This window comes from Synchiropus splendidus, chromosome 2 (assembly GCF_027744825.2).
Source record: "Synchiropus splendidus isolate RoL2022-P1 chromosome 2, RoL_Sspl_1.0, whole genome shotgun sequence".
Classification (NCBI taxonomy): Eukaryota; Metazoa; Chordata; class Actinopteri; order Syngnathiformes; family Callionymidae; genus Synchiropus; species Synchiropus splendidus.
The window spans coordinates 19,477,364-19,496,307 of record NC_071335.1 but is presented as its reverse complement, the minus strand read 5'-3'; the positions used below and the strand labels follow the sequence as shown (position 1 = coordinate 19,496,307).

At 41.3% G+C, this 18,944-nt stretch overlaps 3 protein-coding genes across 3 annotated transcripts; 2 read left to right on the top strand and 1 right to left on the bottom strand.

Moving 5' to 3' along the window:
- Window positions 1-2,014: 2,014 nt before the first annotated feature.
- On the bottom strand, window positions 2,015-9,703 carry LOC128754561 (uncharacterized). Its single transcript, XM_053857268.1, has 7 exons — window positions 9,247-9,703; window positions 7,365-7,525; window positions 7,251-7,302; window positions 6,900-7,060; window positions 6,748-6,793; window positions 5,084-6,426; window positions 2,015-4,822 (listed from the first exon to the last, which is right to left on the bottom strand). Exons 1-7 carry the CDS (start codon window positions 9,512-9,514, stop codon window positions 2,780-2,782), a joined length of 4,074 nt encoding a protein of 1,357 aa, XP_053713243.1. The 5' UTR covers window positions 9,515-9,703; the 3' UTR covers window positions 2,015-2,779.
- Window positions 9,704-9,929: 226 nt separating this feature from the next.
- Window positions 9,930-14,489, top strand: LOC128754563 (zinc finger protein 79-like). Its single transcript, XM_053857270.1, has 4 exons — window positions 9,930-10,851; window positions 11,162-11,271; window positions 11,896-11,971; window positions 12,647-14,489. Exons 1-4 carry the CDS (start codon window positions 10,596-10,598, stop codon window positions 13,720-13,722), a joined length of 1,518 nt encoding a protein of 505 aa, XP_053713245.1. The 5' UTR covers window positions 9,930-10,595; the 3' UTR covers window positions 13,723-14,489.
- A 485-nt stretch (window positions 14,490-14,974) lies between these two features.
- On the top strand, window positions 14,975-18,125 carry LOC128754562 (zinc finger protein 774-like). Its single transcript, XM_053857269.1, has 4 exons — window positions 14,975-15,534; window positions 15,634-15,737; window positions 15,891-15,960; window positions 16,238-18,125. The coding sequence occupies exons 1-4, from the start codon at window positions 15,216-15,218 to the stop codon at window positions 17,314-17,316; spliced, it is 1,572 nt and encodes a 523-aa protein (XP_053713244.1). The 5' UTR covers window positions 14,975-15,215; the 3' UTR covers window positions 17,317-18,125.
- The last annotated feature ends 819 nt before the right edge of the window (window positions 18,126-18,944 follow it).

The following is an 18,944-nucleotide window of genomic DNA, read 5'->3' as shown; positions in this document are numbered from 1 at the left end:
TCACCTAAAACTATTCACTTTTTTTGTATAAGCATTTATTCTTGACATTGTATGCCAATGTATCGACTGTTTGTCCAAACAAATTAGTATTAATGAGAAAAGCTAAATTATGCACATTAAATAGGTGTTGAGAGCAAATTTTCTGTGCAGTTAGTTCCTAATTTAAAAATAGTGTTTAATGTTTAAATGGAAATTATGAACACTTTGCTGTATACGTTGCTGTGCTGTATAAATGAATTCACTGACTGTTTTGTAAAACTTCTAAAATAATGTGAGTAAAAGTGAACAAAAATCAGTCCATGTAGATCTGTTATTTTATTTCTTTCTACTCCGAATGAAACATCTAGTTATTACAAAAATGTTTTATATTAAACACTTTGCAATTAATTAATTATTTAACAAAAAACTAATAATTTCAGTAATATGAGGTCATTTTGTGAGACCCTCTGACATTTTTTTTCCATGTCTTTGAAAAATGTCGGTGGGCATATGTGTGGTTTCTCTCTAGTGCAAATATTATTGGGTCTTTTCAAACTTATGTAATCAAAAAAATCGTATTCCAAAATACAGCAGAGTGTTTTTACATCATGAAAGCATATCACCAGATCAAAATCAGTTCAACTTTTTTCTCACAAAACTAGCGTAACATGGATTGCAGTCAAATGGTTTCTCCACCACATGGCCTCTTATGTTTTGAAGAAAGCCTTGATCCATATCTGCCAGATGAATGGTTTGAATATGGCCAGGAACATTTCGGTGTGTCTGATGAGGCTGAACCCGTAACTGAAACCTTTGCGTCACATTTGAAACCGCAGTTGTCAACAGAAAAGGTGTCACTACAGATGGTACTGATGAAGGGATACTGGTTAATATGACAGAATGGTGTTACTCCCCAGAGATGTACATGAAACAGCTTCCTAATTTTCAGTGCTCTGTCGGTAGCACACGCAGGTTACAAATAATGAGAGGATTTATGAAAATAGTTTTCCAAGTCAAAGATTATAGAGCAGCACTCCTTTTTGCATAATAAAAAAACTCTGACTGGACTCAATGTCTTGTCACTATTATCAGTTTTCCTTCTGTGGGGAAAACAATATTCATAATTTATAATAATTGACTATAAGTTATTGAGATTATCTAATGTCAAAATGAAGACAATGTCTCAAGAAGGTTCACTAGTGCATTAACTAACAGGATGTTCCAAAACTAAACATTTCCTGTAAGGATCACACTATTACTCAAAGCAGGAGACTGAGTGAAGCAACAGCATGGTCTCTCCGTCTTTCAACGATGTTCTCAGTAGAATACTGAAATTACAATAAAAATAGTGAACAGAATAGACAATAGTGATGGAATATGATGTGGCTCAGGTAAAATACAATCCATAAACGGATGTTGGCGATTGGCTGGTACCACTTTCTGAACCCAAGTTCTCATTTTCAGAACAGAAGGTTGATAGTGCAAACAAGTATGCGCAGAAACTGAGGTCACTGCTTCATAAAGACTCATCTACATTAAGTAATGGTATTCGTTTTTCCTCATGTGGTGCCAGTGAGGAAACATTGGAAATCAAATTTAAAAGCAGTAAAGAAAAATTTCTGTCTGAATGAAACAACCACTTTTCCAGGATCATGTTTTTGCACCAGTCAAGATTGGAGTGAGGCAACCATTTGGTTTCTCTAACCACCAAAGAAAAGTGTTGTTTTTGTCAAAAGATGGGGAAAAAAAAGTAAGAAATAGATAAGTATCTGATGGCTGTCCAACAAATATTGACATAAAACTTTTGAATAACCTCACATTGTTTCTAAACTGATAGTGCCACTAACCGAGTTCAGAGCAGGGAACAGTTTTCATGAAACTTCAAATACCCGTCATAAATTGTGGAAGAAAAGACAAGTTGAGAATGTATTTGAATACAAGAGTATCTCTGGGAATTGATGTCATCGCAATGAACCATCTCAAAGGATCAAAAACAGACAAATTATGACTTCACATTTATTTTTGCAACATGCTTCATATCCAACATTATCCTACGGATATTGAAAGAAAACAAACAAAAGAAATACATTTTCAAAAAATAGTTCAATAACATTTTTACCTTTAAACATTCTTAAAATAAAATTCCATGTTTTCAAAATAAACAAAGTGACTAACCCAACAAATCTATAGCAATACTTTATAATTGACAAATAATTCTAAACATAACTTTCAGGAAATACTTAAGGCAGTAGCTGGCGACATAATTCACAATTCCCAAACATAAGTTGGGCATCCCTGAAGTGAGCGCAATCAGTTAGGGGTGCAACAACCTGCCATGGTGAATTGTGGAATCAGCATTTCCACGGACGAGGGCATCTGATGTCCTCATGCACAAGCTGATCGGCCATCAACTACGACTGCAGGTTGATTAAACTAATCGCTACCCCAGAATTACGAAGTTTTGTGTTCAGAGTTGGACAACTGGGTTGGTTAAGCGCCTTCTTGAAATGGCCCCCAGGTGTATGGAATTAAACGTAAACAATAACTACTCAAATGATGAAAAACTGGAGGAAAAACACCCTGCACTGCAGGCAATATATTGTGAAACTGGAATCCCGTTTGTTTGGCTTGGCAGGAAGATCAACTTGGAAAGAAAAACAAATTTAAAAAATAATAATTATGAAATCCAGTCTGAACAGACCTATTAAGAGCAATGGATTCATTTCCACTGACACTTCAAATGACTTGTGATGCAACACTAAGCAAGTCATACTCCCTGAACAAATGAAAGCAATTCAACTTAGACATTTGTGGGCATTTTATGAACATTTCTGATATGCTTCTTCACATGGCTCGACTGTGTGAACCTTTTCTGGCAGTAAGGGCACACTTGTGGTTTCTCTCCTGTGTGTATATACTTGTGTCTTTTTAAATTATTATAATCCACAAATCCCTTTCCACAATATGGGCACCAGTGTCTCTTCTCGCCACTGTGCCACCTCATGTGCACAATCAGCTCAACCTTTTTCGTAAACTTCTTATCACACTGAGTGCAGTGGAATGGTGTCTCCCCTGTGTGGCGTCGTATGTGGGCCTCCACTTCTTGCTTTGTAAAGAAAGCTTTGTTGCATATCTGGCAGACGAAAGGTTTGAATCTGGTGTGGACCATTTTGGTGTGTTTGGTGAGGCCAAACTGGTAGACGAAGCCTTTGCCACACTCGAGGCAGACATATCTCCTATTGTTGTGGTGCACCCGCTCATGGCGCTTGAGACTCCGGGCATCTGGAAAGGTTTTACTACACACGGTACAGGGGTAGGGTCGCTGGCCGATATGCAGGTTGGCGTGACTCTCCAGCGATACCTTGCTGCACAGAATACGGCCGCACTCCATGCACTGGTGCTTAGCACCTTTTGGTGTCTGTGAACCGCCTGAAGGCGATGCCTTTGAAGCTCTGTCACTTTTGTTGTGTGGAGAAGGTGCTTTATTTTGTCGTGGTGTTGTTGCCAGTTCCAATGACTTTCTTTCAGTTTTGAAACCTTTTGGTGGCGTCCACTCCTCAGCCAATTCATTTTTCTTCATAGTGCGGCGACGATTTCGAGCCACAACAGTTGTTTTTTCTTCTGTGTTTGTTCTTGATCTGCCTGAATATTTCCGTTTAGCTTCTGCCTTTGATGCCTTTTTGGCAACAGCTACTTTTAAGCTGACTTTTGCCTTCCTTTTATTTTCATTTACATTTTCAGCCACTTCATTATCATTGGTCACTTTAGTCCACAGAAGACCGTTTTTCTTATAAGCCTCAAAATTTGTTGTTTCACCAGTTTCATGAATCTTGGATAAAACTTGACTGAAAGAGACTTTCTTGGGGCTCGTGTTTGTGGATCCAGCTGCAGATGTTTTTAAAACATCTGTAGTCAATGATGGCTTTAGAGAATCAGCACAAGAGGAATCCGTTTCACTGCAACCATTAGATGATCGAGACTTCTTCAACCTCAGTGATGAGGGTTTTGCCATTTCTGCCAAATGGTCATCTTTGTTCATTCTGTTTGATGTTCGTCTTGGAATTGCAGAGTCTAACTTTGCATTTTGAGGAACACTTGTTGCATTGTTGGGACTAACAGTCTGAGTACATAAGGATTTTAATTTTTGAGGCGATTTATCTCTCGTGGATCTTTGTGGATTTACCAGTTCACAGTTTGGAATGACCCCCTCTTTTGTGCTCAGATACCTTTTCGGACTAGTGTTTTCCTTAGATGAACTGCACTGACTTGTCCCCGATCTTGAAGCACACTGAGCAGATTGAGATTTGACTGAGCTGAGCCTTTTAGAGGCGACAGTGCATCCTTCAGGGCCATCTTCAGTTTTCTTTGTGAAACTTCCAGAGTGGGACTTTTCTGAAATGATGCTGCTGTTGCTCAATCTGCCTTTTCCACTGGAGACAGAATCTCTTCTGTGGTCTTGAGAATCGGCATTTTGTGACAATGTCAAAGTCCTCCAAGTGAATTTTATCACTGGTGGGGACTCTTTACAGCTCTTGGTTTTCAGATGATGTGGAGTTGTGCTCTTTGACGATGCGACATCTTGAGTTACCTTGGACTTTCTCTGGCTGACTGGCTCAGTAGCGTTGTTTACCTCCGTTACATCTTCACTCTCCAGTTTAGCTTTCTTTGGACTCACAGGAAGTGCCTCTGTTTCAGAAGCACAATCTGTGATGGCTTTTGTCCTTTTCTCTTGCAAATGGCTTTTCAGGTGACTTCGGAGCCTCGCAACAAAGGAGGTATTCGGTGACTTTCTTTTTCGGCTGGTGGGGGTTTCTGCAATGGAGTTCTCCGCTTCAGCAAGGGGCTAAAACACAAGATACAGATTATGAAAATTAGATTCACGTTACTTGAGCACATCATTGACCCATTCGCTATACTCTGTTTGCATTGCAGTGCAAGTAAAACTCGATGAGTATGATTCCCAACTATAAGTGTGAGTTAGTGGGAAGCAGTGGGCAATTGTGATAGACACATCCTGTTTGATGACAGAAAGGTATTTAAATGACTGGACCATGGGAAATGTTGCATAACAAATAAGAAGACGCATGTCATTGACAAACAGTACCTTTTCATGGAGATGACCTGTAGGGCCCACAGCCAGCTGGGCGAGAAACTGAGCTTTGGTCATGTGTAGTTGTGGGACTTGAAGTTTCTTGTGCAGAGGACTTATCTGAACCGCTTGCAGCTCTTGTTTTATGGGTCGATTCAACCGGAGGATCGGTTCACTTTCCACTTGCCCTTGAGGTTCTGTCGCCTCACTGAATTCACAAAGATCCATCGCGTCCATCGATTCCTCTGACAATGGTGCCATAATTTTGGAAGGAACTGTGTCTGAGGCTTCAGAGTTGTCTGTCACTGGACTGGATGTTGCAGATGAAAGTTCTGCTGGTGACAGGTTTTCTTCAGTTGTGATACCAGATGAGCTGAATCCAGATGAATGTGTTGTCCAGCGCTCGTTGTCTATGTCTGGCGTTGGAAGTCTTGGTATTCGGATGACAACAACAGGTTGCATTTGGGAGATATGAGATATTTTGGTTGGTGCCGGAGAACCTTCCTTGGATTGTTGTGTGCTGAGTCGAGACACAAGATATGCTTTTCTGGAGGAAACAGACGTCCGACTTTCACTTGCAGACATGTGTGAACTGCTGATCTCACTTGGCATCACATTGGGTTCTGGGTCAGTGGAATGAAGAGTAGATTTTCCTGTCTCTGGACATTTAGACACAGCCGATGCTTCCTGCAAACATCTCGTCAGTGGCTTGTCTGAAACAGCAGGTTCTTTTTGAAGAGGCTCAGCATTTGCTTCCGCCTCATGTGCAGCAGCATCACACCTCAGCATGGAAGGGTTGGTGTTATCGCTTAACTTACTTATGTTCTGAGAGATCGGTTCAACACTTAAAATCACAGGTCGTGCCTTGTCTGACTTGACAACGTTCTTCTGAGATATTTTAGGAGCCTCACCTGGCCCAACAGCTAGCAGTTCCTTTGCATTTTGGGAGTTAATGTTAGCAGTAGACTGAACTACTCTCAATTCAACTGCTTTAGTTGGTGAAGACAGCTTGTTTATCAACTGCTGATTCATGGCTTCAACAAGCAGCATGGCGTCCTGAAGAGGGACAGTGTTGTGTTCAACCAGTGGAATGGATGTTTCTCCTTGAGTTTCCACTGTAATGGAAGGTGATCTTCTTCCATCAGCTGGCTTAACATGCTGTTTGGTATCATTCAATTTTCTTTTAACAGAGGAATACGTGTGGCTTAGTGACTCAACAGAAACAACTCGGGGTCCATTGGGGTCCATCTGCGATTCAGCTTCAACACGTTTCTCCTGAATATCGGTCGACTCAAGCTTGGACAAGGCTGTGTTGTCTTTAAGATGGAGACACTCTTGGTCAGAAGCAGCAGCTGCATCTTCAATAAACAAAATATAACAGGCAGTGGTCATCAAATATCTCATCTTTTCTCATTCGTAGACATGTTTACTCTTCCATAAATACACTACTTTTGGACATGCATTCGTGACTGATTAGCCTCTTGTAAAGCATGACAATATTTAACCCCAGAATGGCCACTGAAGGCTCACCCTAAACAACACAATAGTCACAGATAACTAATGTCAATAAGCCAGTAATGTACCATATGTACGAAATTCAACACCTATACTTACTCGATGCCAAAGCATAAGATGTCAAAAGGTCTCATCAATGAAAAGATAGATCTTTTTCTCCTTACCATCATCACTTTCCTGTTCCACTGATGAGCAGTGCCAGTCTTCCTCCTGAGAAGGCAAGAGAGTCAAGATTGTTGTTGAAAGCAAAGAAGTGAATGCAAAAGATAGAAAGGAAAAAAGACAGAAAGAAAGATTGATGCACTAGTTCACACACCTCTTGTTTGACAGTTTTCAATGAAGGATGTGTTAGTCCACAGTACTGGTGGTCCTGCAGGAAGAACATCGCCTCATCAGAACAAACCGGCTCGCGGGTTTGGATAGATTTGGTGAGAGGCTGGCAGTGCTCCACAGACAAGACGTAGATGGGAACATTGTCTGAAACATAAAAATTTTTTTTTACTGTTAATGGAACATATCGTCAATAAATAAATTACGACTTAAATTGCTTTATTATCCTGAAGCCTCTTCAGTAGATCATTAGATGTGATATATATATATATACAAGAATGGCTTGTTTTCCAAAAGGAAATTGCATCAGAACGTCAACATAACTTCACACTCTCACCTGCAGTATCCCTTATCAGGTGCTTGCTGACTAAAACAGGGTCACTCTCCTCCTGTAATGATAAAAGGAAGATGAACAATACGGTCATAAAATGCACAAATGCAGGAAGCTCACCTCTTTTATGACAAACGTTTCTGTCATCTGAGTTTCCTCCTCTCGACATGGTTGGTGTTGTCGAATTGGAGACACTAGTGCACTGCCACAGTTTTGCTGTTGTTGGTTCAAAGTTGAAGGTGGTGGTTGCTTCACGTTTGAAGCAGGGACACAAACAAGATCTGTCAAGGCAGAATATCCAAAGCCTTTGTTATCCCACAGTCACTGACAAAATAAATTCTTAAAACCACTGCGCAGAGAATCATGTGTTATCAGCAACGGAGTCGAATACTGCATCCCAGTTACCTCATAAATGGGAAGTTGGAGCTAACAATAACATCACAGCAGAGTTCAGGGCATTCCAGGTATTTATTTCGGTAAAGAAAATAGGCACATCCACCGAAGCTATTGTTATGTCTGCCCTGTCTGGATATAAGTGATTTACCAAATTTCCCCCAAAATTTAATATACACAAATATATCTTATTTTAATTTCCCGCTAAATGTGTTTCATTTGTGACAAGAAAACATGGTGGTTGAGGAGCAAACAGAAACACAGAATGGGCCTGTTTCTTTTGCCATATTTCACTGACTCAAAACAGCTTCGATGACTGGCCAGAAACTGGAGGAGACCATGCAGCTGCTGCACATGGTGGAGCGAAGCAGGGATGAGGTGAGGGAAGAGGAGTGCTCACAGAGAGCAGACACAGAGTCTTTTTAAATAAGCATATGTGTGGACTGTGAAACATGATGGAAGAGTAGATCAGATGAACTGGTCTTGCATTTTTGCATTTCAACACTTGTGGGGATTTTTTTCAAACAACTGTAGTTCTAATCCAATTAAACAAGTATTTTCCTGTGAACTAACTTAATGGCTTTAATAACATGCAATAGATGAACAAAATGAATGATGCCGTGAGCAAAACCATAAGACCCCTCACTCCCTCTGGTCTGTGGGCCAGCCTCACCTTCACCTCCAGTCAGTCCAGTCTGAGACCCCTGACCTAAATGGTTACATGCAGGCTTGGTTGAGCTTCTAACCACACTCGTTAGATTAGTGTGACAACAAGAAATTTTAATTTCTCTTCATTGTTCGACTAAATTAACATGTTTGCATTTTACAGTTGGATTAAAGCAATAACTCTTCTTGGGGAAGTCACATCACTGACTAATCTTAAGCGTAGCATTAAGTAACTTTCAGATATTCAGTCAGAGAGGAGAAGAACATTCTAACAAAGTGAAAAAGACTGAATATGAAACACATTTAAACCAAACTGGACTTTGACCAGTAGGGGTGTAAATGTAACCAAACCAAAAACGTACAGAGGAAATGCAAGATGGAATTTCAGAATGAAAAATAAAAATCATTATTTGGCCCTTGTTCACCAATTTCCATCACATTAATTAACAGTCTTATTCTACAACTTGGTAACATCATATTGAAAGACATAAAAATGCCTCAAAGTAGTTGCTTTTTCATTTACAAGACACAGAACAGGGGAATGAGTGTAGGTTGACAATGCACTGGTCGTATATACGTGTATAACTGACTGAAGGTTCAGATATAACTGCAGTATATTTCGCGTATGTAAACGAATAAAAGCGTCTCTGTTCGAGGACCTTTGTTACCGCTGCTAACTTTTCAGTTCATGTGTCACAGCATCGAAACAGGCTGCTCCCACCGTTAGAGCGCAGCGGTAGCAGGAATGGTTTCTCTTCCATTTTAGAGACCATTGCGCTGCACCAGAGCTGTGGCAAAATAAAATGTTGAACTGAGTGTTTGTGTGTTCAACAAACTCATGTTTTCTGTTGCCTACAGCTCCCACGTATTTCAAACAATTTGTCTCCAATTAAGATGACGGGATACTGGGGGATAGATTCATGGAAAACGTGATCATACGCACCACATTGAATGGCCTCGTCACATGATTCGACGCCGGTTGTTTGGACAAATGCAGATTCCGTTTCGGCCCTTCTGCTGAGGCGCTTGTTTTCCACTTCGAATAGGCTGCATTGTGTTTTTAGCTCCTCGTTTTCTTTCTTGACCTTTGATAGTTCTTCCTTGAGCTCGTCGATGACAGTTTCGAAAAGTTTCGTGGTCTCGTTGATGGCACTCCGAACCATTCCCTCCACAAAGGAGGAATATTTGGTCTGGAAATCAATCAACGACATCGTAGAAAACTGTCGCTTTCCAGGGTGAGTGAGAAAACCGGTAACGACGACAGCTTTCAGTCGAGAACCATCATGGCGTCTGCGCGCGAGTCAACAAGGCCTTTGTCTGTGCGACGCAGCGGAGCTGGAGGGAGGGTCGGAACATCCGGTATGTCAACCAATCACCGACTTGGGTGTCACTCCTAAACTCTACGAGAAAAAAAGAAACGTAATAAAATATATATTTAAGTTATGTTTTTGTTACCTTTGATAACTTTCAAAATTACAGAAAAACCGCAGTACTTGCTCGTCTTGATGTCACGAGCGACTCAGTGGACAATGCGCACGGGTGCTTCCGGTTTATTTTCTTCCGGTGTCCGCTTGTCAAATGTGTCCGTTCAGCAAATCATCACGTAATTAGTGGGGTTCATTGAAGCATAGTCGAATAAATATATCTCTCGTTGCGCATACATGTGCACTGAGGTGGACTCTTATTTTTTTAAAAAAACGTATTACGATGCATTGGTCGTTATCGTCAGACCTAAAAGCACAGCAACGTTTGCAATTGCAATGACTCGTGGTTATTACTTTATTTTTTCCTAAAATCCAATCGCATTTACCCAATTTGACATCTGAAATGAGCCGTCTTATTTTTACCGGAAGCACCCCTGTCACCATCTAATTCTTTTTTCTTTTCCCCCTTTTTTCGATTTGGTAAACGGAACAGTTGTGATGAACCTGGCACTGTTGGCGAGACACATTACGACGGTGATACTGTCCTACCCCGGGACCCGTAGTTCCTTTATTTACGGAAACGAGTCTGTCGAAAACTTTAACGTGATGAACATTACTATTTGTTGAATTTGCATTCTACGTAAATGGTCGGCTGTTAAGCGACAATGTTTGGGTGGAACGAACCCCGGTGTGTAACGTTTCGATTGGTAAATGTTGCGGTGGTTGATCAGGTACCTGGACGTCTATACAAGCTAACGTGCTAACGCTGAATGCAACATCAGTTCACGAACAAAGCCCAAGAACAGAGGCCCTCTCGCGTTTCTACAGCCGCGTATGTTATTACTAGTTTGGCGTTCAGGGTATAAATATGGCCGAGACTATCGTAACGTTTCAGACTCAACTTTCGGGGGTCATGGAGACGGTGTTCAAGGCCGCTATGTATGAAATAACCCGTCTAGTGGAGGAGAGTTTTCTGGAAGAAGTGACGCGATGCCGGGAGCAAGTCGAGGCCCTTGAGACCAAACTAAAATGGTCAGAGAGTCGACGGAAAGACGAAGATCATACATGTCGATGTTCGGGTTGTGGAAGAGTCTCATTTGACAAGACGTCGATGAAACCAACAGGTGAGCCTCAGGTTTTCCTGCTTTGTTTTTGTTAAAACAAACATGATTCCCTCATTACAGTCTCTGGAATTTATGTTGTTAGAATGGGCAACGATAATAAATACATGCAGACAATAATGGCCCTGAATCACGATGAATATAACACATACATTTCCCTCTTGAAGTGGACAAATGGGGCAGAGTTGTAGAGATGTACACAATGCATTTATTCAGTCATTATGTTTGCTCTTATTCGGGCCATTGTTTATTTTCTATGCTTGATCTATTTGAGTCTAAACACAATGCAACTTTCTTTCTTTTTTTGTCACAGAGAAGGTTTTGAAACAAGAGTGTGAACTTGAAGATGAAACATTCAACCCCAGCAAAGACGCTGAGCTTTCCTATAACACGGAGACCAACATTGACATTAAGACATCTCAGGTAATGAGCAGCGTATGAACACATAAAGAACTTGTGTAAATCACACACTATAGCAACGTTGTTTAATTACTCAAAGACAGCTGGACAGTAGTCAAATAAAATCATTATATAAATGAAAAATTTCTTGGTTTTGGTAAATGAGGTTGAAAACCAATCGAGCACAGTCCAGAACACCGATGATCTGACTACATCTTGACAGACTACAAAGAGTGTCCTTTTCATTGTTTTCACTCTGTGAACCATCTCAACCAAGTTGCTCAGAGGACACATCAGTGCTGCAATAAAAGGAAATAACATCTGCTGCAGAAGAATCAAAGAAGCAGCTCAAACAGAGGCAAGATGAGGGATAATGTTCTCTATTAAGACCCACTGTTGTGACACGAAAGTTGCAAGGAGCTCATGATTGGCACTGCAGCCAGGAAGAGCTCTTGCGCTGGGGCTGTAAAGATACACTGCAGAACCACTTCCTTTTGATTTTCAACGGCCAAATTTGTATGAGTATCTCCCTGTCAACATACAGACATTTAGTAAGATATTTTGTTTATTGCTTCAAGGCGTCTTATGTTCTGTAACTTCATCATTGTTGTGCGCTCAAGTGCTGCCATTTGTCTTTGAATTTTCTAGTCCCCTATAGAGGAGCAGCTTGAGGAGGAGCATGGTGTTTCCACCGCTGAGGAGCGATGGGGCGACTTTTCAAATGGTATGATTTCTCACTGTTTTTGACTGTGCGTGGTATTAACTCAGCGTGTCGACACAGCTGTCTGTTGGTGTTCCATAATGGCGCTATGTACTAGAATAAATCCAATTGCTTTGAATTTAAATAAACGATTCTGCGATTCAGTTACTCTGGGTGAAGCATGTGGTGAGTCAAGAAGTTATGAGGAAGGGCTTTGTGAATTTTTTAAATAAAAAAAGACAATTAGGGTGAAAGGTGATTTATTATGAATGTATTTTATGTGCCATTGTGGTTGACAAATGATATTCAATATAATAGACAGTAATCGGCTAGTCATTGTTGATTGCTGGCTAAAAGAAGCAAACCAAATGACCAAGGTCTTTAGTCGGGCCTTTCAGATTGACTCACTGTAAAATGCATTACATCTAAAATACCAATGCAAGACGCAAGCCAGCCACCTTTAGTTTGGACATACATTGTTGTCGCAATAGACACATTCCTCCAACGTTTTTCACTACGCATTGTCACACACCACGGTTTGACGCTCCGCCTTCAAATGACTCACCCGGCTGAATTGGTTTATTCGAGCTCTATGAGTGTCTTAATGCATCGATGCACCTGTATCATTTGACCCATCACCAGTCGCAGCCATTCATACCTAACCCTTACCTTTGTTTTTGTTTTTTTTCATAATGCCAGAGAGTTTGCCAGGGCTGGACAAACGCAGCATAGATGACAAGTGTTTTGTCCACTGGGAGGAAAACCCAATCTCAAGCCCTGAGTCAAAACAAAATGTCAAGGCATCAGAAGATCTGTTCCAGAATGAGCATGGTGTTGAAGACTTGAGCGGCTATGACAGAAATAATTATGAGGCGACCATGGCGACCGTGCAAGGCTCCCAACCTCACCCGTCTGAGGACATGAGTTACGTCAACCCGTGTGATGGTGGTATAGACACAGCAGAGGTGTCTGATGCTCGCACTTTCCAAGCTGCGACTGGTAGAAACAGGAGTTCGGCTGCAGGAATCCCCTCAAGGACTGATGTGAGCAGAGAATTCAGTTGCTTGCTTATCAACAAGGACGGTTTCCTGCAGGACCACTGTGTCATGCAGGACGCACATACGTCTAGTCATTCAAATGTGGTGATCAGAGGCCAGAACAAGGGAACCCTCAGAGACACATCTGTACGTGATATATACAGGTATTCAGAAACACACCAAGCTAGCGATCGCATTCCTGCAGGAGACTCGACTACGGGGATTGAGGAGGGAAGTCAAACATTTCAGCAATCCATCTCCTTCACTGCTGCTAGCTCTGTTAAAGCACACAGTCAAGGACTGAAAAGCTTGGGACACGGGACGACTTATTCCTGCGGACAGTGTGGAAAAACCTTCAGCCAGGCTTCTAATCTCAAAGTCCACCAGCGGATCCACTCAGGTCACCTCTGCAGCCACTGCGGGAAATCTTTCAACTCCTTCACTGAGGTAAAGAAGCACAAATGTGGGCAGATGAGCAATAAGCCATACTGTTGTTCCATCTGTGGAAATAAATTCAGTCGCCTGTGGAACTTGAAGCTGCACCAGAGGATCCACACTCAGGAGAAACCTCACCAATGCAGCATGTGTGACAAAAGCTTCACTCGAGCAGACATCCTGAAGGTTCACCAGCGAACACATACGGGAGAGAGACCATATAGCTGCATGGTGTGTGGTCTCAGCTTCAAAAGACTCGATCATTTGAAATCACACCAGCGCAAACACTTGACCAGCTTATAGACAATAGGTGCATTCCTAGTGCAAAACTGTCTAAAGATATAAAATGATCTTTGGAAATAACTCTTTGGATGGAAATAATTGTTCTTGGGTTTTTTTGCATCAAAACCACAAGAACAGAATCTTTGAGGTGTCTTTGTCAATATATATCTTCCAGTGAAAATATTAAGACTTCATTGATCATGGAGAAAATGTATTTTTTTTATTTGAGAAATTAACCCAAATAAAGACTTTTCAGGCCTAAATTAAATCCATAGTTTTTATTTTTATTATTATTGAAATGTGTCTTCTCTTGGCAAGTGGTGAAATTGGATGAAAGCTGTGAATTCTAGTGAGAGGCCATTTTTAAAGTCAATTAAGCTTCAAAAATGTTAAAAAGTATACAAGCTTCTTCAGACTCAAGTCAATCAGCTGTCATGAATTGCGCTTGTGGTGTCTTTATTTTAGCTGTCACATGGAGCTTTGACAAGTCACTGTGTGAATATGCGACACACACAGTATGTCATGATAGTATCATGATTAGTATTATAATGATGCTGGCTTCTTTTGTTCTTGTGTCACTTTGTCCTTTCATTAAAGATAGCCTTGACTTAAGTGTGCTTCAATCTGATGTTGCTCTCTAAGGTACCTTTCATTGGCAATAACACACTGTATACGTATATATAGTTATTTTTTTCCATACTCATACTAATGTCATCTTCAGAACTGGTGTTTGACTTAAATACCCAGTGATTTCCAAGGACTGATGTTAAAGTGCTTCATCATGTAGCAAAAATAAAGCAAATTAATTCATATATAACACTGTTGTACTGTATTATATACACAAACAAAACGTGGTTTTGTTGCTGTGTTTCCTTTCTTGTGATTAGTTGTCAAACAAAACCAATCCACTCGACCAAGGAAGGCATGAACGCTTGTATTTGCCGGTGGCAATAGCAGTGTAGCCTTCCGTTTCTGCACAGTATATGAGTGAAAATTAAAAGATATATTGTAACTGTCACTTCAATACTTAACAAACACCAATATATGTGTGTGCTCAGTACACGTCCACCTTTTGTTGTTGTTTTATTCTCGAAATTAACTCTACTATTGATCATCAGTGTGATACGTGGGGGTTAAAACTAATGCTACAGGAGAAATGGCTCAAGGCAAACGTCCCACCACCTCTGTCCGCCTCCAAGCACCCAATGAGTTTCACTTTCCCGTTTGCGTTTGGATTTCCGACCAAACGGCCGCCATACCGGTCTACGGTGACGTCACATGTAAACCGAATGGCAGGACCAAGCCATCATAGCATCGCTTTGCTATAGACTCATATCTACAGCGAAACGCAGCGGTCTGCATCACTGTATAAACCTATTTTTCACGAAACGGTTTTATAAGTGGCGCAGTTGTTGTGGTTCTATTACATGCTAAGCTAACGGTCTCACCGTGCTAACAACAAGTAGCAACCTGATTGTGTCGCGGTGTCGCTTCAATACAACTACGATGCGTTTATGGTTGGATTTCCTCGCAGAAACAGTGCCATATGCCGTGTATCCGGATATAATCCGCTGTATTTTTCTGAAACCCTGAGCTCCCCCGTTTGGCTCCGAGTTGACGCCATGTCAGACCTGGACGGTCTCATCGTGACCTTCCAGAGGCAGCTGTCAGATGTGCTGGACACGGTGGTCAAGACGGCAATGTACGAGGTGACCCGGTTGGTGGAGGACAACTTTTTGGAGGAGGTGAAACGTAGAACCCAGCAGGTGGACACCTTGATGAGACAGCTGAAAAAAGCAAGTGGTCGAGAGGAGGAAGAGCTGGGGACAGCAGGTGTGGGTCTTCATGAGCTGTCCTCAACAACAATACAGAGAAAAAGATTGAGTGATGTAAATACATGTCTGAATTTTAGTTGTGTTTGTCGCTTTGCAGAGATTTTGACAGGCGACTCAAACAAAGATGGTGCCCCCCTGGAGAAACAGATGGGCCGTAGAAGATGTGAGCTTTCAGCTCCCAGCCTTGTTACTGGCTCCAAGGTTGGCATTTAAATCAAGATCGTCTTTTAAAGAAATGTATTAAAGCTGCACAAACAGTTTTACAGGCAGAGATTCTCCTGAAACGTGTTGAATTAAATGGTGCCTCTGTTCACACAAAGTCATTGTGATCGCTGTCTTGTTTGGGTCCATTAGGGAGTGGATTTGATTCTCGCTGCAAATGTGAAGACGGAGGAGGATGAACAGTGGTGTGATCCCTGTCATGGTGAGCTTGTTTCACTCATCATTCATAATATGATAATATTAAATAATAATTTGTGACAGAAAAAGCGAATTTCTCAGGGAATGGGTGGTGGGGTTTTTCTTTATATTCTCCAAAACTGCATCAAAAATACACCCACAAATGTTGCTCAGACTGAAGGTAGAGTTTCCGCCGTGTGTAAAGTAGTAAATATTTTAGACTCCATGTTTGCAGCTGGGCTTGTTCAAACAAGTGTATTCGATCCAGTTTTTGTCTTATCGGCTCAATGTATGATTTGCAGGTGAAGCCGGTCCCTGTGAGGCCAGAAGAATCATGACAGAGGGAAATCCAGCAGCTGCCCAATGTGAGAAAATGACCCCCAGTTGTCGCGACCAAAACCCGCAAATATCATCAACCTTGTCCTCAGTCCAGGAGAACTCACACAAGCCCTCAGAACCAACTCAGGAGAGAAACATAGGAAGGGATTTCAGGATTACTGTAAAACATGCTGGCAGACTTCATCACCAGAATCCTGGAGGTGACTGGGAGGGTGGCCCCCAGGTAAGTCGACCTAAAAAAACAGAGGCTGTGAGCTCTGAAGCAGAAGTTAAGGTTCACATCAGGAGAGACGCGTCCAAGTCTTCAGACACAAGGCTGCAGAGTACTGACGCGGCATCTGTGCCGATCAAAAAGGAGATGGTTGTGGACCAAGACAGCTGCAAGGACAGTCTGAGTGACCTGCGAAATACCAAGTCATCATGTCCGGTTGATCAAATCAGGATCAGACTAGATGAACCAAAGCAATGCCACGAAGTGCAAGACAGGCTGACGCGGCATACTAAAGTAGCTGCAGGTTTTGAGGTCCAGCAGTATAAAAATCCCAGGAAGACCTTCTCCAACATTGCAGCTCTGTCTCAGTACAGTGTCGTCACCCTAAGCCCTCCAAGAATTCCATGCTCCTCTAAACCATCATCAACCTCTGCTCTCTCAGGCCAGCCAGTGCAGCTCCATGACAAACAAACGGGAATGGTCAACAGAACTGCTGGCCCTTGGGTACTGAACAGAACCCAGAACCTTTTACTACATACAGACTCTCACTCAATCCAGAGACATCCTCTCCGCTGTGGCCAGTGCGGTAAATGCTTTCCCCACCCGAGTAACCTCAAGGCCCACCTTCGGATCCACTCGGGTGAGAGACCATTCTGCTGCTCCCTCTGCGGCCGTGGCTTCACGAAGCTGAGCAACCTCAAAGCTCACCGACGTGTCCACACTGGAGAGAAACCATACTGCTGCTTGGGATGTGGCAAACGCTTCACACAGAACTGTAACTTGAAGCGCCATCAGAGGGTTTGTGGCACGGGGCGTGAAGGAAATGTTTAAGTGTTGGTCGGCGTTTTATTCAAAATGCTAACCAGTCAAAATGTCTTTGTTTAACTCATGATGGTAAAATGAAGCTTCATGTTTTATTCCATGGCCATTGTGGCAGGACATTTCCAGAGCATTTTAAATTGATGTCCATCTCCTTTGCTCTGTCAATGAAGCTTCAGTTTGCAATCTTGACAATAAGTATTAACCTCACATGGCCAAGTCACATCCAAGTTGTAGATGAGTTATTGTAAAACTATTAGAAGGTTTATCTTTAAATGTAATATCCACAAAAGTAGAGGTAAATAATGTATTTGAAAAATTCATGGGAGTTCACATTGAAGTACAACTTGGATGTTGTTACATTTCATCTATGTCTTGCTTATGATTGACTATGGATTGTGTGGTAAACATTGCAGGAGTAGCGGCACAACACATTTGCTATGAGAAATTTGGATACAAATTTAGATCAGAACTAAAATTCGCTTACATGCATCTTCACAGAGTCGAATTGTGTAACTTCCTTTTGACATGTGGTGGTTTGGTCATGGTTATTTAGTTGTGTTGAAGTCATCTCGAGACACATGTGACCTCCTGATGTAGGCCAGTCATTTATTCTGTGACTCTTCTGCTATTCTCTTTTATTCAGCATCATGCTGCACTTGTGATTTGAATAAAGCGACTAGGTGGTCTGTCACTTAAGAGTCAACATGTAGCTTGTTTAAGTAGGTTATTCATTTTCACAGTCTTGAATTGATGCCTTGATAAATGTGTTGATCTTGTGGTCCTGATTTGTTTCTTTTACTTTGCAGAAACTAGTTGAATATGCCAGATATAACAACTTTATTGACACAAACGTGTGTCTTCTATTTAGTTTTCTGAGCTGTGACTCAATTCGAGTCCAGAACTGGGATGATCATTGAGACTGAGAGTCAGAAACACAGCCTGAGAGTAGGAAATAGACATAAATACCTGTGTCTGATGACGTTGATGTACTTTATGCGAATAATATCATCAGCCAGAAAATATTATTGATTCTTTTTTTTTTTTTATATATGCGTTTGGAATACGGAAAAGACTTCACTCGTTTTAAACAGAGTCGATTGTTATAAACAAGAAACGTGGTGCCGAAATATGTGCAATAGTGACCTCCAGTGGTCTAGATTTGGAACTTCAAATGTGTGAATCATTTTTCACAGCCCTCCATTAAAGAAGGGGCCAGAACCACGACTGAGAGAGAAATTCTACAAAGTACTAATAAAACCGTACAAAGACTGGATACGTTCTTAGAAAAATGCATAAATATATATATATATATATATATATATATATATATATATATATATATATAAGTAACAATTGGATTGAACTCCATGGTCGTGATGAGTCTAATAGATGACAAAACAGCAGCACTTGATGAAAAAAAGAATAATGTGAGTGTGATTTTTCTAGATAAAAAAAATGTCTGCGATTGATATACTGGTCTTGAAACTATAAGGATATGGGATCAGTGGCAACAGTTTGTGGAGGCAGAATATATGAGCTCAAGGCAGAAAGAGGTCAAATGTCATCAGGCAGGCACTGATCCAAAATGCCAAAAATATGACTTTAGAACAGCTTGTCAAAATATGAAAACAAAAAGA